Source organism: Monopterus albus, unplaced genomic scaffold (assembly GCF_001952655.1).
Source record: "Monopterus albus unplaced genomic scaffold, M_albus_1.0 scaffold14.1, whole genome shotgun sequence".
In the NCBI taxonomy this organism is placed as follows: Eukaryota; Metazoa; Chordata; class Actinopteri; order Synbranchiformes; family Synbranchidae; genus Monopterus; species Monopterus albus.
Genome location: NW_018127894.1, coordinates 1,545,027 through 1,563,969, shown reverse-complemented (window position 1 = coordinate 1,563,969; position 18,943 = coordinate 1,545,027). Strand labels below are relative to the sequence as shown.

Here is an 18,943-nt window from a genome sequence, read left to right as displayed (position 1 = left end):
TTGTTTATATTATATACTAATCTAAATGTGTGACTGGATTTATGTAGATTGGATGGTTCGAGATTATTACAGTTTTTCTACAGCGTTGACATTCATTGCTGCTACTGTGTAAATGCCACAATGCTGTGATGACAACTTATTTTTAGTGATTTCTTGTTCTCTTCATTTGGTTTCCTTTACTTTTTAAAAAACTATGACAGAAAGTATGGCTTGCACATGTACTAGAGTTTGGGTTTCACCTACTCATATTAATCTCAAGTTTTTCTTATCCCCACTAAATAACTGCAGCTGTGAACCAGGTATTTGATGTACTGTGCTGAAAGAGCGGATTCTTTTTCCTTTTTGCTGTTTTTGGTGATATGTTTTACAGCTTTTTTTTGGTTTGATGAATACTGTTTGCAAACTGGAACACAGTTTGGGTGTTTGTGACACACATTCTCCCAACGTGAAATATATTGTTTCTAACAATGCCATCCAATCCTTTGAGAAAATCCTTAAACTGAATTATTTATTAGAAACAGCAACTACAAGCCTCATTATCACTCAGCTGTAGCTGTCAGTTTAACAGGCAATGTGCCAGCTCTAATTCAATAAAAGACGAAAAGAGAACAGAACAGACCAGAACAAAACAAATTGTTGTTGAGAATAGTCATTCATGACACACAGGATTTTTCATTGACTTGTGACGGAAAAAAATATGGACCTGCATGTTACCTTTCCAAAATCTCGAACATCAAAGAGATCAAAAGCATCAAATAAGTCACTTTTCTTCATCCCGAACACTTCACTGCAAGATGTCAGGAATACCCGGATGTTCTTCAAGCACAGAAACTGCAAAGGGCAAAAAATGGACACACATCAGTTTTGTATTGCTTGTTAGCAGTATCTAGCCAAGCGACATGGTGAGAGCATGGTGCATGTTTATTACTTAAGTAATATTACTGTTAGACCACCACCACCACAATCAGATGCAGAATTAAAATCTAATTATAACTGCCCAGGACTTGAGAAATCCATGGCTCAGATTTCTCAAAAACTATAACACTTTAAAGTTAGAAATTACATTTCTTTACATAAAAAAAGTGCCACAGAATAAGGATAAGCAGTCAGTAGTAATTTCTGAACTAATTATTTGACAAAGAAACACTCCCTGTATGGACAACTGATCCAAGCAACATTGACACAGTTTCTGCATTAAATATATTTATATATTTAAATCAATTTAATTATTTTTTATCTACGCTGTCTGACATTTGTTTGTTGGTTTGTTTTTTGGTTGGCTTGTTCACAGCATAACTCATAAAAGTAATGAATGGATTTGCAAGAATATTTTTGAAGAGGCAGTGTATGGCCCACGGAACAAACATTAGAATTTGGTGCTGATCCATATCGCTATCTGGATCCAGGATTCTTCACCATTGTGAGATAGGGCCAGTTTCAATATTTTTGCTTCTAACTCCATGCATAATGCCTACAGTGCTTGGACAAAAATTGCACAATAGTATCCATATAAGATTTACCATGCGCGCTGCAGTGCACCAGCTACAACATACATACATGCGCACTGTAGTGTATAATGCACCTCAGACTGTATTTTCCTTTGACATTCTGGATTAGAACAGCAAATGAATCCATTTCCCATTATTATCAATCTGAATTAATCCACTGCCAAATATCTTCAAGGATCTTCTTAAAACTCAAATCTGTGAGTTTACTGGGGCAGAGCAGATCAATACTGAGGCACGTGCCTCAGTAAAAGGGGCCTAACAACACCACACATAAACAGGGCAAAACCGAAATTCTCAAACCACATGGGATACTGTATAAGCTATTTAAAATAAACAATACCTAAAACTGAATTTATAAAAATATATATATTTAGTACATCTTAATTCAAAGAACATACTTTCCAGTAGGTAGAAATAAACAGTAATCCATTTCCTAATGCATAGCCTAGAAATGCTCAGGCAACTCTAAATGCTATAATAGAAATTTATGGACAAAATGCACTGAAGTGAAGCAATGTGGGAATAAGGCTGCTCAGAATGAGACTGCTTTCTTCAGCAAAGTTAAATCAGGCTCCACGAGAGACAACTGAGGAGCGCACTACAAACCCACTGACCTGTTAACACTGTGCAAACACTGAGACCGGCTCACATAATAACACAACAATAAAAAGAAGTTGGCCAATCCCTTCAGAAGTGCACAAGAAAAATGCAAGACCAGGCAATGGGTGGACAAATATTGATTGCTTTTAAACTCTCTCTCTCTCACACACACACACACACACACACACACACACACACACACACACCGACAAACACACGTCCGCCACGCATGTTGGTGACCCCATACATCTGACTGGTTCTCTATCACTTTGTTTATATTATATACCAATCTAAATGTGTGACTGGATTTATGTAGATTGGATGGTTCGAGATTATTACAGTTTTTCTACAGCGTTGACATTCATTGCTGCTACTGTGTAAATGCCACAATGATGTGATGACAACTTATTTTTAGTGATTTCTTGTTCTCTTCATTTGGTTCCCTTTACTTTTTAAAAAACTATGAAAGAAAGTATGGCTTGCACATGTACTAGAGTTTGGGTTTCACCTACTCATATTAATCTCAAGTTTTTCTTATCCCCACTAAATAACTGCAGCTGTGAACCAGGTATTTGATGTACTGTGCTGAAAGAGCGGATTCTTTTTCCTTTTTGCTGTTTTTGGTGATATGTTTTACAGCTTTTTTTTGGTTTGATGAATACTGTTTGCAAACTGGAACACAGTTTGGGTGTTTGTGACACACATTCTCCCAACGTGAAATATATTGTTTCTAACAATGCCATCCAATCCTTTGAGAAAATCCTTAAACTGAATTATTTATTAGAAACAGCAACTACAAGCCTCATTATCACTCAGCTGTAGCTGTCAGTTTAACAGGCAATGTGCCAGTTCTAATTCAATAAAAGACGAAAAGAGAACAGAACAGACCAGAACAAAACAAATTGTTGCTGAGAATAGTCATTCATGACACACAGGATTTTTCATTGACTTGTGACGGAAAAAAATATGGACCTGCATGTTACCTTTCCAAAATCTCGAACATCAAAGAGATCAAAAGCATCAAATAAGTCACTTTTCTTCATCCCGAACACTTCACTGCAAGATGTCAGGAATACCCGGATGTTCTTCAAGCACAGAAACTGCAAAGGGCAAAAAATGGACACACATCAGTTTTGTATTGCTTGTTAGCAGTATCTAGCCAAGCGACATGGTGAGAGCATGGTGCATGTTTATTACTTAAGTAATATTACTGTTAGACCACCACCACCACCACAATCAGATGCAGAATTAAAATCTAATTATAACTGCCCAGGACTTGAGAAATCCATGGCTCAGATTTCTCAAAAACTATAGCACTTTAAAGTTAGAAATTACATTTCTTTACATAAAAAAAGTGCCACAGAATAAGGATAAGCAGTCAGTAGTAATTTCTGAACTAATTGTTTGACAAAGAAACACTCCCTGTATGGACAACTGATCCAAGCAACATTGACACAGTTTCTGCATTAAATATATTTATATATTTAAATCAATTTAATTATTTGACAAAGAAGCACGCCCTGTATTGACAACTGATCCAAGCAACATTGACACAGTTTCTGCATTAAATATATTTATATATTTAAATCAATTTAATTATTTTTTATCTACGCTGTCTGGCATTTGTTTGTTGGTTTGTTTTTTGGTTGGCTTGTTCACAGCATAACTCATAAAAGTAGTGAATGGATTTGCAAGAATATTTTTGAAGAGGCAGTGTATGGCCCACGGAACAAACATTAGAATTTGGTGCTGATCCATATCGCTATCTGGATCCAGGATTCTTCACCATTGTGAGATAGGGCCAGTTTCAATATTTTTGCTTCTAACTCCATGCATAATGCCTACAGTGCTTGGACAAAAATTGCACAATAGTATCCATATAAGATTTACCACACACAAAGTATGATCTGGATCCAAGTAATAATCCACATCTGTGTGATCCAGAATGTTCAGATTTATAGGGTTCACAGAAAACTCCCTATTGTAAGACAACAAATAATGTTACTAACTTCCAACTAAGATCAAATTCTAGCTGAAACTCTGTTGATTAAGTAGAGTGTCAACAGATTTGACGTATCTTTAAAGTTACTGAGCTAAATGCCGAAGAACACCGCAATTACTGAAATATTGTTTTTATTGAATAAATTCAAACTAATAATGATATCAGAATGACATGTGATTCCAAATGCCAGGGCTAGGTTTTCATGATCACCGAGTCATATTATGAAGGTCAAACTACAGTATCATGGGAATATTACTTTTAGGAGCAATGGCATTATGGGGGCAGTGCTCTGCCTTGGTGGAGTTTTGCACTCTCTGTTTCTTCAGTGTTTTGAGCACCACAGATGAAGTTCACTTCATCACAGCTGTACTTGAACTGCAGCAGAAATCTCAAACCCTGTGTGAATGAAACAGGTTCAGAGGTCAGCAGAAATGTGTTTTTATGTAATTTAGGAAAACTAACCATTTAATTCTGTTTTATTGTAAATAAACCTCTGTTGCAGTAACACTGTAACCAGAGTTAAGGGAATTTCAAGATGCTTTAATAAAAGTGAAGGTGAACCAGACACCCCACAAAAAGAAAGTGAAAACTGAAAGTTTCATGGTGAAAAATGAAACCACTGACAATATGCTCTTTTTGTGTCATTTCCCTTTAGAATCTGCATCTCAGTGGGAAGAGCACAGTCACATTTCATACAGACAATGTGATTATGGTCATGGGTCAGGGTCCAAGGTTGAGGTCAGAGTCAGGCTTGGGCCACTTCTACTAAAAATTAAGTATGAAGACATCCAGCAAAGTATTCAAACAGCAAACTGTAAAGACATGATTTGCCCCTTCGAGCACATTATTAAGTGATGATGTGATCATTTGAAGTAGAACAGAACAAGGCTCTTGAGAATAAATAGGCTCATTTTAATCAGCTCATCGAGAAGGCGCCTGTAATCACTCCACCACCCCGGGGGGCCCTGTTTGTCTGCAGAGGAAGTGCATGAATGTGATGGCTTTGCACAACTGCCAGCCTTGGTCACAGCCCTCGCGCTTATTGTTTTGTTTACATCTACTTTGTAAAACAGAGCATCTTTGGCTTCACTGCAGGAAAAAATACACTTAAAAGTCCACATTTTTCTTGGTATTTTTGAAGTCACTGTGCAAAAAATATTTGTGATTTGTTTAGTAACAATCCTTTTCCTGTTAATTTGATACTGGGCTACCTTCTGAACCCTTTATTCTTTGTACCTTTTGACATTATTTATTATCTTATTTGTGTTCACACACACCACGCTGTGCTTTCATTCCTTGAGGGGACTTTACATTGACTTACATTCATCTCTTGTAGACTAAAACTAACCTTAACTATAACCCCTACTTGTCTAACCCTAATACCTAACCTTAAACCATCTTGTCACTCTAAAATTCGGTGATTTTAGATGCACACACACACACACACACACCGACAAACACACGTCCGCCACGCATGTTGGTGACCCCATACATCTGACTGGTTCTCTATCACTTTGTTTATATTATATACTAATCTAAATGTGTGACTGGATTTATGTAGATTGGATGGTTCGAGATTATTACAGTTTTTCTACAGCGTTGACATTCATTGCTGCTACTGTGTAAATGCCACAATGATGTGATGACAACTTATTTTTAGTGATTTCTTGTTCTCTTCATTTGGTTCCCTTTACTTTTTAAAAAACTATGAAAGAAAGTATGGCTTGCACATGTACTAGAGTTTGGGTTTCACCTACTCATATTAATCTCAAGTTTTTCTTATCCCCACTAAATAACTGCAGCTGTGAACCAGGTATTTGATGTACTGTGCTGAAAGAGCGGATTCTTTTTCCTTTTTGCTGTTTTTGGTGATATGTTTTACAGCTTTTTTTTGGTTTGATGAATACTGTTTGCAAACTGGAACACAGTTTGGGTGTTTGTGACACACATTCTCCCAACGTGAAATATATTGTTTCTAACAATGCCATCCAATCCTTTGAGAAAATCCTTAAACTGAATTATTTATTAGAAACAGCAACTACAAGCCTCATTATCACTCAGCTGTAGCTGTCAGTTTAACAGGCAATGTGCCAGTTCTAATTCAATAAAAGACGAAAAGAGAACAGAACAGACCAGAACAAAACAAATTGTTGCTGAGAATAGTCATTCATGACACACAGGATTTTTCATTGACTTGTGACGGAAAAAAATATGGACCTGCATGTTACCTTTCCAAAATCTCGAACATCAAAGAGATCAAAAGCATCAAATAAGTCACTTTTCTTCATCCCGAACACTTCACTGCAAGATGTCAGGAATACCCGGATGTTCTTCAAGCACAGAAACTGCAAAGGGCAAAAAATGGACACACATCAGTTTTGTATTGCTTGTTAGCAGTATCTAGCCAAGCGACATGGTGAGAGCATGGTGCATGTTTATTACTTAAGTAATATTACTGTTAGACCACCACCACCACCACAATCAGATGCAGAATTAAAATCTAATTATAACTGCCCAGGACTTGAGAAATCCATGGCTCAGATTTCTCAAAAACTATAGCACTTTAAAGTTAGAAATTACATTTCTTTACATAAAAAAAGTGCCACAGAATAAGGATAAGCAGTCAGTAGTAATTTCTGAACTAATTATTTGACAAAGAAACACTCCCTGTATGGACAACTGATCCAAGCAACATTGACACAGTTTCTGCATTAAATATATTTATATATTTAAATCAATTTAATTATTTTTTATCTACGCTGTCTGGCATTTGTTTGTTGGTTTGTTTTTTGGTTGGCTTGTTCACAGCATAACTCATAAAAGTAGTGAATGGATTTGCAAGAATATTTTTGAAGAGGCAGTGTATGGCCCACGGAACAAACATTAGAATTTGGTGCTGATCCATATCGCTATCTGGATCCAGGATTCTTCACCATTGTGAGATAGGGCCAGTTTCAATATTTTTGCTTCTAACTCCATGCATAATGCCTACAGTGCTTGGACAAAAATTGCACAATAGTATCCATATAAGATTTACCACACACAAAGTATGATCTGGATCCAAGTAATAATCCACATCTGTGTGATCCAGAATGTTCAGATTTATAGGGTTCACAGAAAACTCCCTATTGTAAGACAACAAATAATGTTACTAACTTCCAACTAAGATCAAATTCTAGCTGAAACTCTGTTGATTAAGTAGAGTGTCAACAGATTTGACGTATCTTTAAAGTTACTGAGCTAAATGCCGAAGAACACCGCAATTACTGAAATATTGTTTTTATTGAATAAATTCAAACTAATAATGATATCAGAATGACATGTGATTCCAAATGCCAGGGCTAGGTTTTCATGATCACCGAGTCATATTATGAAGGTCAAACTACAGTATCATGGGAATATTACTTTTAGGAGCAATGGCATTATGGGGGCAGTGCTCTGCCTTGGTGGAGTTTTGCACTCTCTGTTTCTTCAGTGTTTTGAGCACCACAGATGAAGTTCACTTCATCACAGCTGTACTTGAACTGCAGCAGAAATCTCAAACCCTGTGTGAATGAAACAGGTTCAGAGGTCAGCAGAAATGTGTTTTTATGTAATTTAGGAAAACTAACCATTTAATTCTGTTTTATTGTAAATAAACCTCTGTTGCAGTAACACTGTAACCAGAGTTAAGGGAATTTCAAGATGCTTTAATAAAAGTGAAGGTGAACCAGACACCCCACAAAAAGAAAGTGAAAACTGAAAGTTTCATGGTGAAAAATGAAACCACTGACAATATGCTCTTTTTGTGTCATTTCCCTTTAGAATCTGCATCTCAGTGGGAAGAGCACAGTCACATTTCATACAGACAATGTGATTATGGTCATGGGTCAGGGTCCAAGGTTGAGGTCAGAGTCAGGCTTGGGCCACTTCTACTAAAAATTAAGTATGAAGACATCCAGCAAAGTATTCAAACAGCAAACTGTAAAGACATGATTTGCCCCTTCGAGCACATTATTAAGTGATGATGTGATCATTTGAAGTAGAACAGAACAAGGCTCTTGAGAATAAATAGGCTCATTTTAATCAGCTCATCGAGAAGGCGCCTGTAATCACTCCACCACCCCGGGGGGCCCTGTTTGTCTGCAGAGGAAGTGCATGAATGTGATGGCTTTGCACAACTGCCAGCCTTGGTCACAGCCCTCGCGCTTATTGTTTTGTTTACATCTACTTTGTAAAACAGAGCATCTTTGGCTTCACTGCAGGAAAAAATACACTTAAAAGTCCACATTTTTCTTGGTATTTTTGAAGTCACTGTGCAAAAAATATTTGTGATTTGTTTAGTAACAATCCTTTTCCTGTTAATTTGATACTGGGCTACCTTCTGAACCCTTTATTCTTTGTACCTTTTGACATTATTTATTATCTTATTTGTGTTCACACACACCACGCTGTGCTTTCATTCCTTGAGGGGACTTTACATTGACTTACATTCATCTCTTGTAGACTAAAACTAACCCTAACCATAACCCCTACTTGTCTAACCCTAATACCTAACCTTAAACCATCTTGTCACTCTAAAATTCGGTGATTTTAGATGGCCGGGTCCCCACAATGTGAGTGTGTTAACAGGTTTCGGTCCCCATAATGTAAGTAATACAAAAGGCATATACACACATACACACACTGTATTTGTGCTCATATATATATCAACATTCATTTGTCTGATGGTGGAGTCTCTCTTGGAAGATTCTCTTTTTCTGGTTATCAGGTGTTCTCTTACCTTCTTAATGAAAAAATAAAGTAAATAATGTACAAAAGCAGAAAACATATAAACTGTCTAAACTGCATACATAAGAATTTTACTGTCAACACCATGTTTTGTATTTGCACCAAGCCCTAGGATGCAGCACAAAAAAAAATGCAATTCTGGACACATTTTCATCACAGTGCCCTGCGCTCCACTCTAGCTCCAGTCCATTACCTTCGAGCCCTTGTTTCCACTTCCCAGATCGTAGGTCAGCAAAGCACAATGAAAGCCATTTACAATCTGGAGCTCACTGACATGCATGCTTCTCACAACTCTAGTTCAATGGTCATAGTCAGATGGCCTATAGCTGTAGGCTATGACTATCCACTGTGCATGAGGCCCTGTGTGCGCTTTCACTGTTTGTCACAATATAAGACAAGTGGACGTGTACCACACAGCACAGCAGTTTGTAAGACAAAGCACAACCAAAGTCCCAGCTTGGGTACAAAATTAAATTTATCATTGAAGCAAAGATATTTGAAGGCAGAATGTCTTTTTGTCTAAACGGTTTTGTTTATTTTTGGCAGTTTGAGGATTTTAAAATTAAAACCCACTTCTCTGATTAAATTCATTTTTACGGACTCATACATCTATGACAACAATTTAAAATGTTAACCGTGTGAAGTCAGTAACAAATTATTAGACCTACCTAAGGCATTTGTGTGTCTGTGTTTCATAACATGGTGTTTTATATTACTGTACTGTTGTAGATTATTTGGAATCAAAAGTATCGATGATGATGCTGAGTCTGACTAGATGGTGTTTTTCACAGGCACATATGGATACTGCTAGAAATGTGTCTCAGTTATATCAATAAAAATAAGTTTCACAAATTATTTACTTTCAATCACTTACTTTTGATTTTACTTCATCTCAAAGCCAGGATTTTCTCAGGCCTCCCCAGTGGCAGCAGGAGGAATGATGGGTAAAGAGGGCAAGCCTCGGGTCATTTGTTTGGGTTTCCCAGGCTAAGGGATGTTTAGCAGCCCCTCACTAAGTATAAATCAATATTAAATACACTGAAACTGAATAAATTAGATTGGATTAATTATCATATTTAGGAGAACAGACTTGTCCACATCAGATGATTATCTCAGTCTGGGTCAGAGGTCACTCTGTGGCCTTAATGTTTACTGTGACACTTATCAGGTTGAAATGGTGCCAAAGAAAAGAGCGTGGCTCTGGAATTGGACACAACAGTGTGTGACAGACAGGAAATCATCAAAAGCTGCAAATATTGACAATTTCATGGTCTATGTTGAATTCATGGAAAAAGCTAAGGGGTAAAAAAAAGACTCCTCCAATACTTCTGCATTAAACTTTTATTAACTCTGTACCCCAGTTACTGTTGCTGCCTGCATATGGCACCAGACTGATGACTTTACTCTTTGGCAGTGAAAATTAAAGCTTGGCATTAAAAAAAAGGCACTACTGAAAAGCACAAAATCATAACTCAAAAAACTAACACTGGCATTGAAGCATGTATAAAAAAGGCATTAATAAAGTATTAATACTGGAAAAATTCACAATCTTCTGATTTTTCACTTATTTGGCATTGTTTTGGCGTGGAGGGGAGGGCTTTGAGGGCCGGGGCTTTAGAAAGGCGATTTGCATACTGTGGTTGAGATCCATGAGGAGAGGACTGGTCTCTCCCCTGAGCTGCTGTTCGCATTAAGGCTTCTGTTTGCCTAGGGTGGCTGCATCACTACTGGAGCGGCTTCTCCAACTGGAACTCTCAAAGTGCTGTGTGTTTCTCTCTACTAGTGTCTTAACTCAAAGAAATAAGCTACGATAAAGCTCACTTTTAACTGACTTTATGCTGGTGTGACAGAGGTCTGCTGCAGAAAGTGCTAATGTTAGCTACAAGTAGGCTATAGCTAATATAGCTAATGTTAGCTGTAACTAACATGAACAGCGCACAGCTGCTTATCAGAGACATTCTGTGGGATCTTCCAAACAGTCTTCCACACAGTAATGTTAGATGACACCCTGTGGAATGAGTCTAATAAATTTTAGGCCTGTCTGAAGCTGGAAAATGCCAGTACAGTGAAAGATGGTCTGAGTGCTACTGCTGAACGCAGGGAAGCCGTACGACGGTGAAGTTGGCTTTGGATTTGACAGTTAAGGGAGATGTTACAACAGATTTTTACACCTCTGGATAAATAAAAACCCTTAACAGTCACTTTCAAATCTGTAAAAACCTTAGTTTATAAATTATCATAATTTAAAAAATAATCATAAGATTGTCATTGTTCCAGTATTAATACTTTTTTAATGCCATTGTTTTTTCAGTACAAATGCTTCAATGCTAATGTTTGCTTTTCAGTTATGGTTTAGTTTTTTGTTTTAATAAAGGTTTTGTTTCGAGTGCCAAGCTTTATTTTTCAGTGCCAAATACTCAAGTCATTGATCTGGCTCCATACCTGCAGGTGCTTCTAATAAAAACAATGATTTTCCAGCATGGATTCTACTTTTTTGTGGTGTTTAGAGACCTGCTTTATTTATATTTCTACATTCATTTCTTGAAAAGCAGCTGCCAACTTGTAGCTATGAGTAGGCCCACCTAGTTTATGCATACCACAACACATTTTATAGTGTTCATAAGCATCAGTAACAATGGCTGAGCATTCTAACTTCGCTCTAGAGCGCCTGTTTATGACTAAACACTACAGGTTTGCTGTAATAGCCATACTCGTATTCGACCCTCCACTGTTCTCATAAGCTCTTAACTCACAGCAGTTCTCCATTTCCTTGCACACGACAGCAGCATAAAAATGACCCGTGTACCTGTGACATTTGTGGCCGGATATTGATCTCCTTCAGGTTGATGGTGTGAGGTCTCAGGTTGTTTAGCAGCTGGCACAGCAACACCCCGTCCCGCAAGGTTTGCGCCAAGTCGAACACCTGCGCTGTATCCGCAGTTACTCGGTGGTTCTCTGGCAGCACGTTGCAGCTGATCAGCCACATCGCACATTGCCTCCAGTACTCCATGTTGTCGGAGGACCCTGAAAACACCAGGGTGCTGTCAAATGTAGAAACTTTTCCCCTAATTTAAAACGGAGCAGGGGATGATAGAAGCTGTGCTCAGTGCCGCCTGCTTGTCCATTCAAACTCCAGCATGGCCTCTGGAGGATAAAGAGAGCTGCTGCAGTTTATAGGCGCTGCACAGCTGCTGGCTGCCGCAAACCCCTCCTCTGTGTGAATTTCCCTTTCCTTCTTCTGAGATATTTTCTCAGAAGTGGTCGTAGTGCTCGTGAAGTTTTAAAAGTTATATTTCCTCCCACTTCAGAGATGAGTTGCCGATGCATGTACTTACAAAATCTAATGAAACCAGACCTGCAAAATATTGTGTTTGTGCAGGTTCTTTTTTAACATTCATGTAGGATATACATGTTTCATTTTATCTGGCTGTAAAAATTATTATTTAGGCTACATTATCGATTATTATTTCAAATAATATTAATATATAAACTCTGAAAAATCTAAAGAAACCATGCTCCAGAACAACAACCAACAGCCTAAAACCCAAAATATATTCAATGTAATCAGCAAATATTTGACAGTATTGCTTGATAAATGACTTAAATGAGGAATTATTAAAGTTGTTAATTAATTTGCTTTCTTGTCAGTAAACTAACTGACTAACTAAAGTTTTAAGCATTTACAAGAAACTGTGTTTGCTACAGAGTAATCCTTTTGCTTCACAGTCTCCCACTCTCAGCTTACATTGTGTGCAGCTGTGACAGGTGACTATAATCTAAGTTCTTTGTGACATGCATGCAGAGGAACTGTGATCTCTGTGTTACTAGTACAACCAGAAAGACATCAGCTTGCCATGGAATTTACTGTAGCTCACTGTCATTTAGTCCATGACATAAACACAGGAAGGAAGTTGAGGGATCCCGTTTAGTTTGACCGGGAGGGAGGGAACCAGATGTTTCCTTGGACACTGATCAGCCTTATGAACGTCAGTTGGTATAACAGCAAGTAGGTTAAGCAGTAGTAAAACTTGCTTTCTTACTTACTTCAATACAAAAAATATGTATGCAATAAAATACAAATAATGGCACCCACCTGACACTCTCAGAACACTTCTCTGAAAAGAGATGGAGCAAAAGGACTCATATTAATAAATGGTCAGTCAAGCACAATGGTCAAGCATACCAGAATACTGCGCAAAAAATGAATACAAAACTGACACCTAGTCTAATTTGCTTATATTAAACATGTTGCTAAAATAGAGTATTGCCAGAAGGCAGGTAAACTTTATTACAGTATTATAGGTAACATCCCAACTGGTCAAGTTAAGCAGGCCTAACTGCTTCAGAGTCCCAGAACTAGATTCCTATCTCTGAATTATTGCCCATTTTCCAAATATTAAAAAATATTGTACAGTATTGTAGTGAAATGGCAACTCAATCAGCCATCGGGCTATACAAGAGATCCAGGGGCCTAAAAGTTGCAGGCTGACTACTGTGCTATTGTAATTTAAAATTTGTCTCAGAATAAAGCATGCGATTGTTTAAAGCCTATAGACAACTGCCATGATACTGGCCTTCCTTTATTGCCTTATCAAACTGCATGTGTGTCAAAATCTAGTTTAAGATTTTATTTACTTTTTGTGTTAATATGCTGGATACTCCTAAATCAAATTATGAGGCCAGGTAGTAGGGTACTCTATTTCACAGAAAAGCTGTAGATAGTGATCAGAGAGTGAGAGGAACAGGGCATCAAATAGGAGCCCAGCAGCTCACTAACAGGTTAATCTGACCATGAAGAAAACTAATTCTGAAGTGACAGAAAAAAATAAATGAATGTGAAATGTATTTGGAACTACACTAATAAGCAATATGGCATGTATTAACAGTGGAAATGTCCACATGGAATGTGAAAGTGTTGCTGACTGCAGTTGCTCTTAAGCTTTTGAAGTATGATATCTTTCAGTTCATCATTTTAGTTTTACTGCCTGCAACTTTACTGCTCTGCTTCACTGTCAGTTCTCTCGTCAACTCAATTTCCAGCTGCAACAGGAAGCTGCTTACAGCAAAGAAATGATCTGTTATATCAGCCCTACTTACCCAGCAACAAATGCTGGTGAACATGGAGGAGTATTTAACAGCAAAAGAGACAGATATTTCCCTCAGGGACTGGTGAGGTCCAAAACAGAGCTAAATAAGAATGAATATTGCACTTAAATTTGTCAGGCAGCCCGAAACAAAACTAGAATACCTACAGTGTGTGTTGTAAATTATATGGTAAAAATATGTCAATATAGAGTTTACAGCTTGTTGCGCTGCCTCCAATTGACCAACAAATTGATCAATGGAGCTTTAAAACAAGTCCTGCTTTACTGACTAATAATGTAGCCTTGTCTTGTAGAAGGTTCCTGTGACAAAATCTAGTTTCAAGTTCCTCCAGTATTATTTTTGTGCTTTTTGTGCAGTTGGATATTCTTAAATCACTGTAAACATTGCTTGCTTACAGAGTGGAAGGAATATAGTACCAGTAGAGGCCCAGCAACAAATTTTTACCCACAGGGGCTGCCAGCCCATTCATGAAAATAAATTGAGAAAATAAGCCATTAATAACATTAATCTTTAGGTGACCCTAAAAGCTGAATTTGTTCAGTTAGTCAAAAGACATTTCGCTTTACCCGACACAGTAGGTAACTTATATATACAATGTATTATTATTATTATTATTATTATTGTTGTTGTTGTTCCTGTTCCTCTCTATAAGCTTCCGGTGAAAAAAAAACGGGACCGGAAATGGAACCACGAAAAAACAAGCAGAACCGTCAAAACATAAACAGAGCAGGCAACCTTGCGTGAATGCAGCTAACTTGCTGTATAGTCTTTATCTTACACAAAGCTTTATGCCCACATAATTAATGTCGTGTTTTTCTGTCAGAGGGTTTCTAGTCGAAGCACTTAGCTCAACTGCTAAGTAGCGGAGCGGAGAAAAATAAATCTGCACTAAAGATTAGGACTAAACTAAGAAGTACGTCTCGTCCGGCCTTCGAGTAGAGGTAAGGCTAGCTATGCTAGTTAGCCTCTACAAGCAGTGCTAGCTGCTCGCTCACTTTTTTGACAACTACCTGTTCGGCTGTCAAGCGGTGCTTTTTGTCACTCCGCACTATTTGAGTTTTAATATGTTAGCCTCACACATGCTGGTTAGCGATAGCTCATATCAGGGTTAAGTAACGTTAGTGTAACGCTCGTTTTGCAGAGGACGGTGTACTAATTATCACATAGCAAACGAGGGCATTTGTCAGGCCTGTGCGCCAGACATGAAGCAATTTGGTTTGTTTATGTGGTTACATGCTGTCTAAGATAGGCAGTAAAATTAGCCTGGCTGTTAGTTTGGAAGCGGCGGAGCTAACATGTAACTTGTCCCACGGCAAGCAGTGCGGTTTCAGTAGTTGGCAACAGTTCAGTGAGCGCAAGCAATGATGGCGGTTTACTTAAGTATACAAGTGGTTTTTTTCGTATGTTGAGTGTGAGCCCATTTGGTTAATAAGCAACTTTAATATTGTACATGTGTGTGACGCTCGAAGGTTCTCCCCTCGGGCTGACGCACGACAGACAGAATGGCTGAGGCTGACGGCAAATCCACTGTGCTTAACGGTAAAAGATCTGTGGTAGAAAATAACTCACTATTTACACTGACCATAATTCTGCCAGCTGTCATGCTCCATAGTGCTGACAGTTAATCAGATTACATGTTTGGCTTTTTTAGGTGGGTCTGAAGAAAAAGAGCCTGGAGAAGATCATAACAAGGAAGAAGATGCCTCTGGAAGCAAAGAAGGACAAACACAGTTCCCTTCTCAAGATGGTAAAGCAGCTCTTCTCTTTTAACTTCAATAATATGTTTACTAATGTACAAAATGTAAATGTATATCTTCTGGGTTTGAGCTTATCTCATTTTTGTGGCCTAAATTGAATTTGTTTAGCAGCTGTACACATTTTGTTGAGTCTCTCCAGTGAGTCAGTGTTGTCTTAACCTTATTCCTTTTGGCCCTGGCTTTCCCTGTTTCAGTAGCTTCCACAGAAACAGGAGAAGCATCTGGGGACAAGCCTATGCCAGATGTGGAAGGACAGACAGGGGCAGATGGAGACGGAGAGGAGGAAGAAGACACAGACAGTATGGACGGCAGTGGTCTCTATTCCTTCACAGAGGATGGTGAAAGAGATAGTGAAGGTGGCAGACAAGAGAGGGCAAAGGATAAAGATGCTGGGAAAAGGGCAGCTAGAAAGAGGAACAGACCTGGCGGTGGCACCAATCACTCCTCCAGCTCAGATGATGATGATGATGAGGATGAAGAAGAAGAACAGAAAGATGATGATGATGATGATGATGATGATGACGACGACGATGAGGCTATGGAAGCATGGCTGGGAGCAGAGCTTCGTGAGCTCCGTGGTCCTATATGGCGGGCGGTTCCCTCACTGCGCTCCAGGGAGATTGGCAGGGACTTGCACCAGTTTGTGAGACGTGTATGTGGAGCCCGAGGCCTTGTGCAGAGGCTGGAGCTCCAGGGCCGCCTGGAGAAGCACACAGGCTGCGTCAATACATTGCACTTCAACCCCTCAGGCACACGCCTGGCGTCGGGCAGTGATGACCTGCGAGTGGTAATCTGGGACTGGGCCAACCGTCAAGATGAGCTGGTGTTTGAGAGCGGCCACAAGAGCAATGTCTTTCAGGTAAGGAAAAACAGCAGCACTGCAACTGAATCAGATGTCAGAAAAATAAAAAATTCCCATCGCAATATCTCTGGATCCAAAGTGACACCTTCATATTGCTTGCCAAAGATATATCAATTTACAATGCTACAAAATAGAGAGGCAGCAAATCCTCATGTTTGAGAAGAGGGAATCAGTGGGTGTTTGGCATTTTTGGCTGGATAAGTTGATTAAACAATGAATTACTTAAAATTGTTACATTTTCTGGCAGTCAAGTAATCACTTAATTGATGCAGGCAGTGGATCATATCAACCGAGAAAGCAACTTTCGGATGTTTTCTGATGGATGTAACAGATAGATGAAGGACTTAAGTTGAATGGTGGTGAGAGGAGTTAAACCAAAGGCAAAGAAACTTGTAATTTTTGATTAAACAGTGAGGGTTAATGATTATTTCATGTGGTCAGTAGTAAATGAAACAACTTGCTAAGTAACAGAGTAGACAGAGATTAAAGTGTTACTAATCAAAGTATATGATGGTCAGAAACAGAAAAAGAGTTTTGGCTCTGACTATAATATCCACAGGCAAAGTTCCTGCCTCACAGTGGCGACTCCACACTGGCCATGTGTGCTCGAGATGGTCAGATCAGAGTGGCTGAGCTCTCCGCCACACAGCGCTGCAAGAACACCAAGCGGGTAGCACAGCATAAAGGGGCAGCACACAAGGTGAGCATTTGTACTGTATGTGTGAATGTAAGTGTTAAGGTGTTTGTGCCATTTATTGCAGCTGTGGTAAATATAATTAAGGCTCTGTTAGTCTAATGTTTGTGTATTTTTTTTTCTTACCTATTTCGTTGTAGTTGGCCCTTGAGCCAGATTCACCCTGCTCCTTTCTGTCTGCTGGAGAAGATGCTGTGGTGTATGGGATTGACCTGCGTCTAGACCGTCCCGCCAAGTGAGTGATAAGGCCTCTGTATGGAGATTTTTGAAAATACTATTAATATAGAAAATGACTAGCCCTATCCTTTAAGCTTAAATTTAGTCACTTCAACAGTTGGATTTTCTGTAGATAATAGATGGGGAAAATATCATAAGCTGTGCCAAAGTATATTCCTACTGGTGGATTTTTGATGAGACATAGTATTGCTGCAACTGCATGTAGTTTCTACATGTTGCAAATATCCTGCCCTTTAGTCGCTGTTGGCGAACATCCACTTTTTCATGTGTTACTCTTTACCAGTTCTTGTGTATTTGCCATGTGTCGTCATACTTTTTGAGATTGTAATTCGATTGCAGATACCAATTCTTCCTATTTGTCTCTTTATATTTCTGTGGCAGTAAACTGGTGGTTGTGAAGGAGGGTGATAAAAAAGTCGGGCTGTACACAATTTTTGTCAACCCAGCAAAGACACACCACTTTGCTGTTGGTGGGAGAGATCAGTATGTGAGGTATGAACCAGCTGATTATTTTACTAATAATGCAAATGATTTGCTTTGGAGATAGTATAATAATATCTGATAGTGCTTACTATTACTTAGATATTTCTTTCTTTCCACTCTCTTTAGAATCTATGACCAGAGGAAGATTAATGAGAATGAAAACAATGGTGTACTGAAAAAGTTTTGTCCTTCACATCTGGTATCCAGTGAATCCAAAACCAACATAACCTGCCTTGTGTACAGTCATGATGGCACAGGTAAAAACACTTGCACAATATACATATTTTCAGAAAAATGTCTGTTTATAAATAGTAACTTGCATTTCCCTGTCAGTGGAAACAGAGATATGAATAACGTGCAGGTAGCATGCACAGATAAAATTTAATATCCCTATGGTGTGATTTAATTTCCTTGGTACTTGCTTGAGTAATTGTCTTAAAATGATGCAACTGTAATGCAATGACACTCAAACAGAATCAAGTCTATTCTCACTGAATGAAAAGCATCAATGGGCTCTCCTTTTGCAGAACATGAGTAAGGTCAGGGCTGTAAGTTACAAGAATTTATACATCTAGTTAATATATTTTTTTTAATTTGATCTACAGCTTAGTTACATTATGCTTGACTGAATCATCTCTATATGGTTAACACCAAGACCATCATCTGCCTTAATGCCATTAAAAGAAGTTAAGTAAACAACAGTTTGATTGATTAGAAACAGTTCTAGAAAGAGTAACTACCCTCAATATTTTATGGATAATGATACACAGGTCAATAGATTGGAGGATGTAGTTGAAAAGTTTAATAGGTTCTTTGTGAATGTTGGTCCTGGTTTAGCAAAAAGTATCTGTACAGATGATACATCCGTCACTATAAATAATAATACAATCGAAAGGAACATGAGTTCCATGTTTTTGAAGCCCA

General features: G+C 38.4%; 2 protein-coding genes across 7 annotated transcripts in view; one reads left to right on the top strand and one right to left on the bottom strand.

The window, feature by feature from the left end:
- Positions 1-12,053, bottom strand: part of LOC109955480 (guanine nucleotide exchange factor VAV3-like) — a 62,274-nt gene extending 50,221 nt beyond the window's left edge. For 4 of the 5 annotated variants that reach the window (XM_020591663.1, XM_020591665.1, XM_020591664.1 and 1 more), the window contains exon 1: positions 715-828. In XM_020591663.1, the coding sequence (XP_020447319.1) occupies positions 715-774 (60 nt within the window). In that variant the 5' untranslated portion in view covers positions 775-828. Of the gene's footprint in view, positions 1-714; positions 829-6,338; positions 6,456-11,686 lie in introns of those variants that run through there. The other variant, XM_020591667.1, reaches the window with a different exon arrangement.
- A 2,616-nt stretch (positions 12,054-14,669) lies between these two features.
- The window catches only part of dcaf8 (DDB1 and CUL4 associated factor 8), an 8,867-nt gene continuing 4,593 nt past the window's right edge, over positions 14,670-18,943 (top strand). The window contains exons 1-8 of one of the 2 annotated variants that reach the window (XM_020591673.1): positions 14,670-14,927; positions 15,456-15,525; positions 15,638-15,733; positions 15,941-16,602; positions 17,165-17,305; positions 17,440-17,534; positions 17,918-18,028; positions 18,146-18,276. In XM_020591673.1, coding sequence (XP_020447329.1) covers positions 15,489-15,525; positions 15,638-15,733; positions 15,941-16,602; positions 17,165-17,305; positions 17,440-17,534; positions 17,918-18,028; positions 18,146-18,276 — 1,273 coding nt within the window. In that variant the 5' untranslated portion in view covers positions 14,670-14,927; positions 15,456-15,488. Of the gene's footprint in view, positions 14,928-15,455; positions 15,526-15,637; positions 15,734-15,937; positions 16,603-17,164; positions 17,306-17,439; positions 17,535-17,917; positions 18,029-18,145; positions 18,277-18,943 lie in introns of both variants that reach the window. The other variant, XM_020591672.1, reaches the window with a different exon arrangement.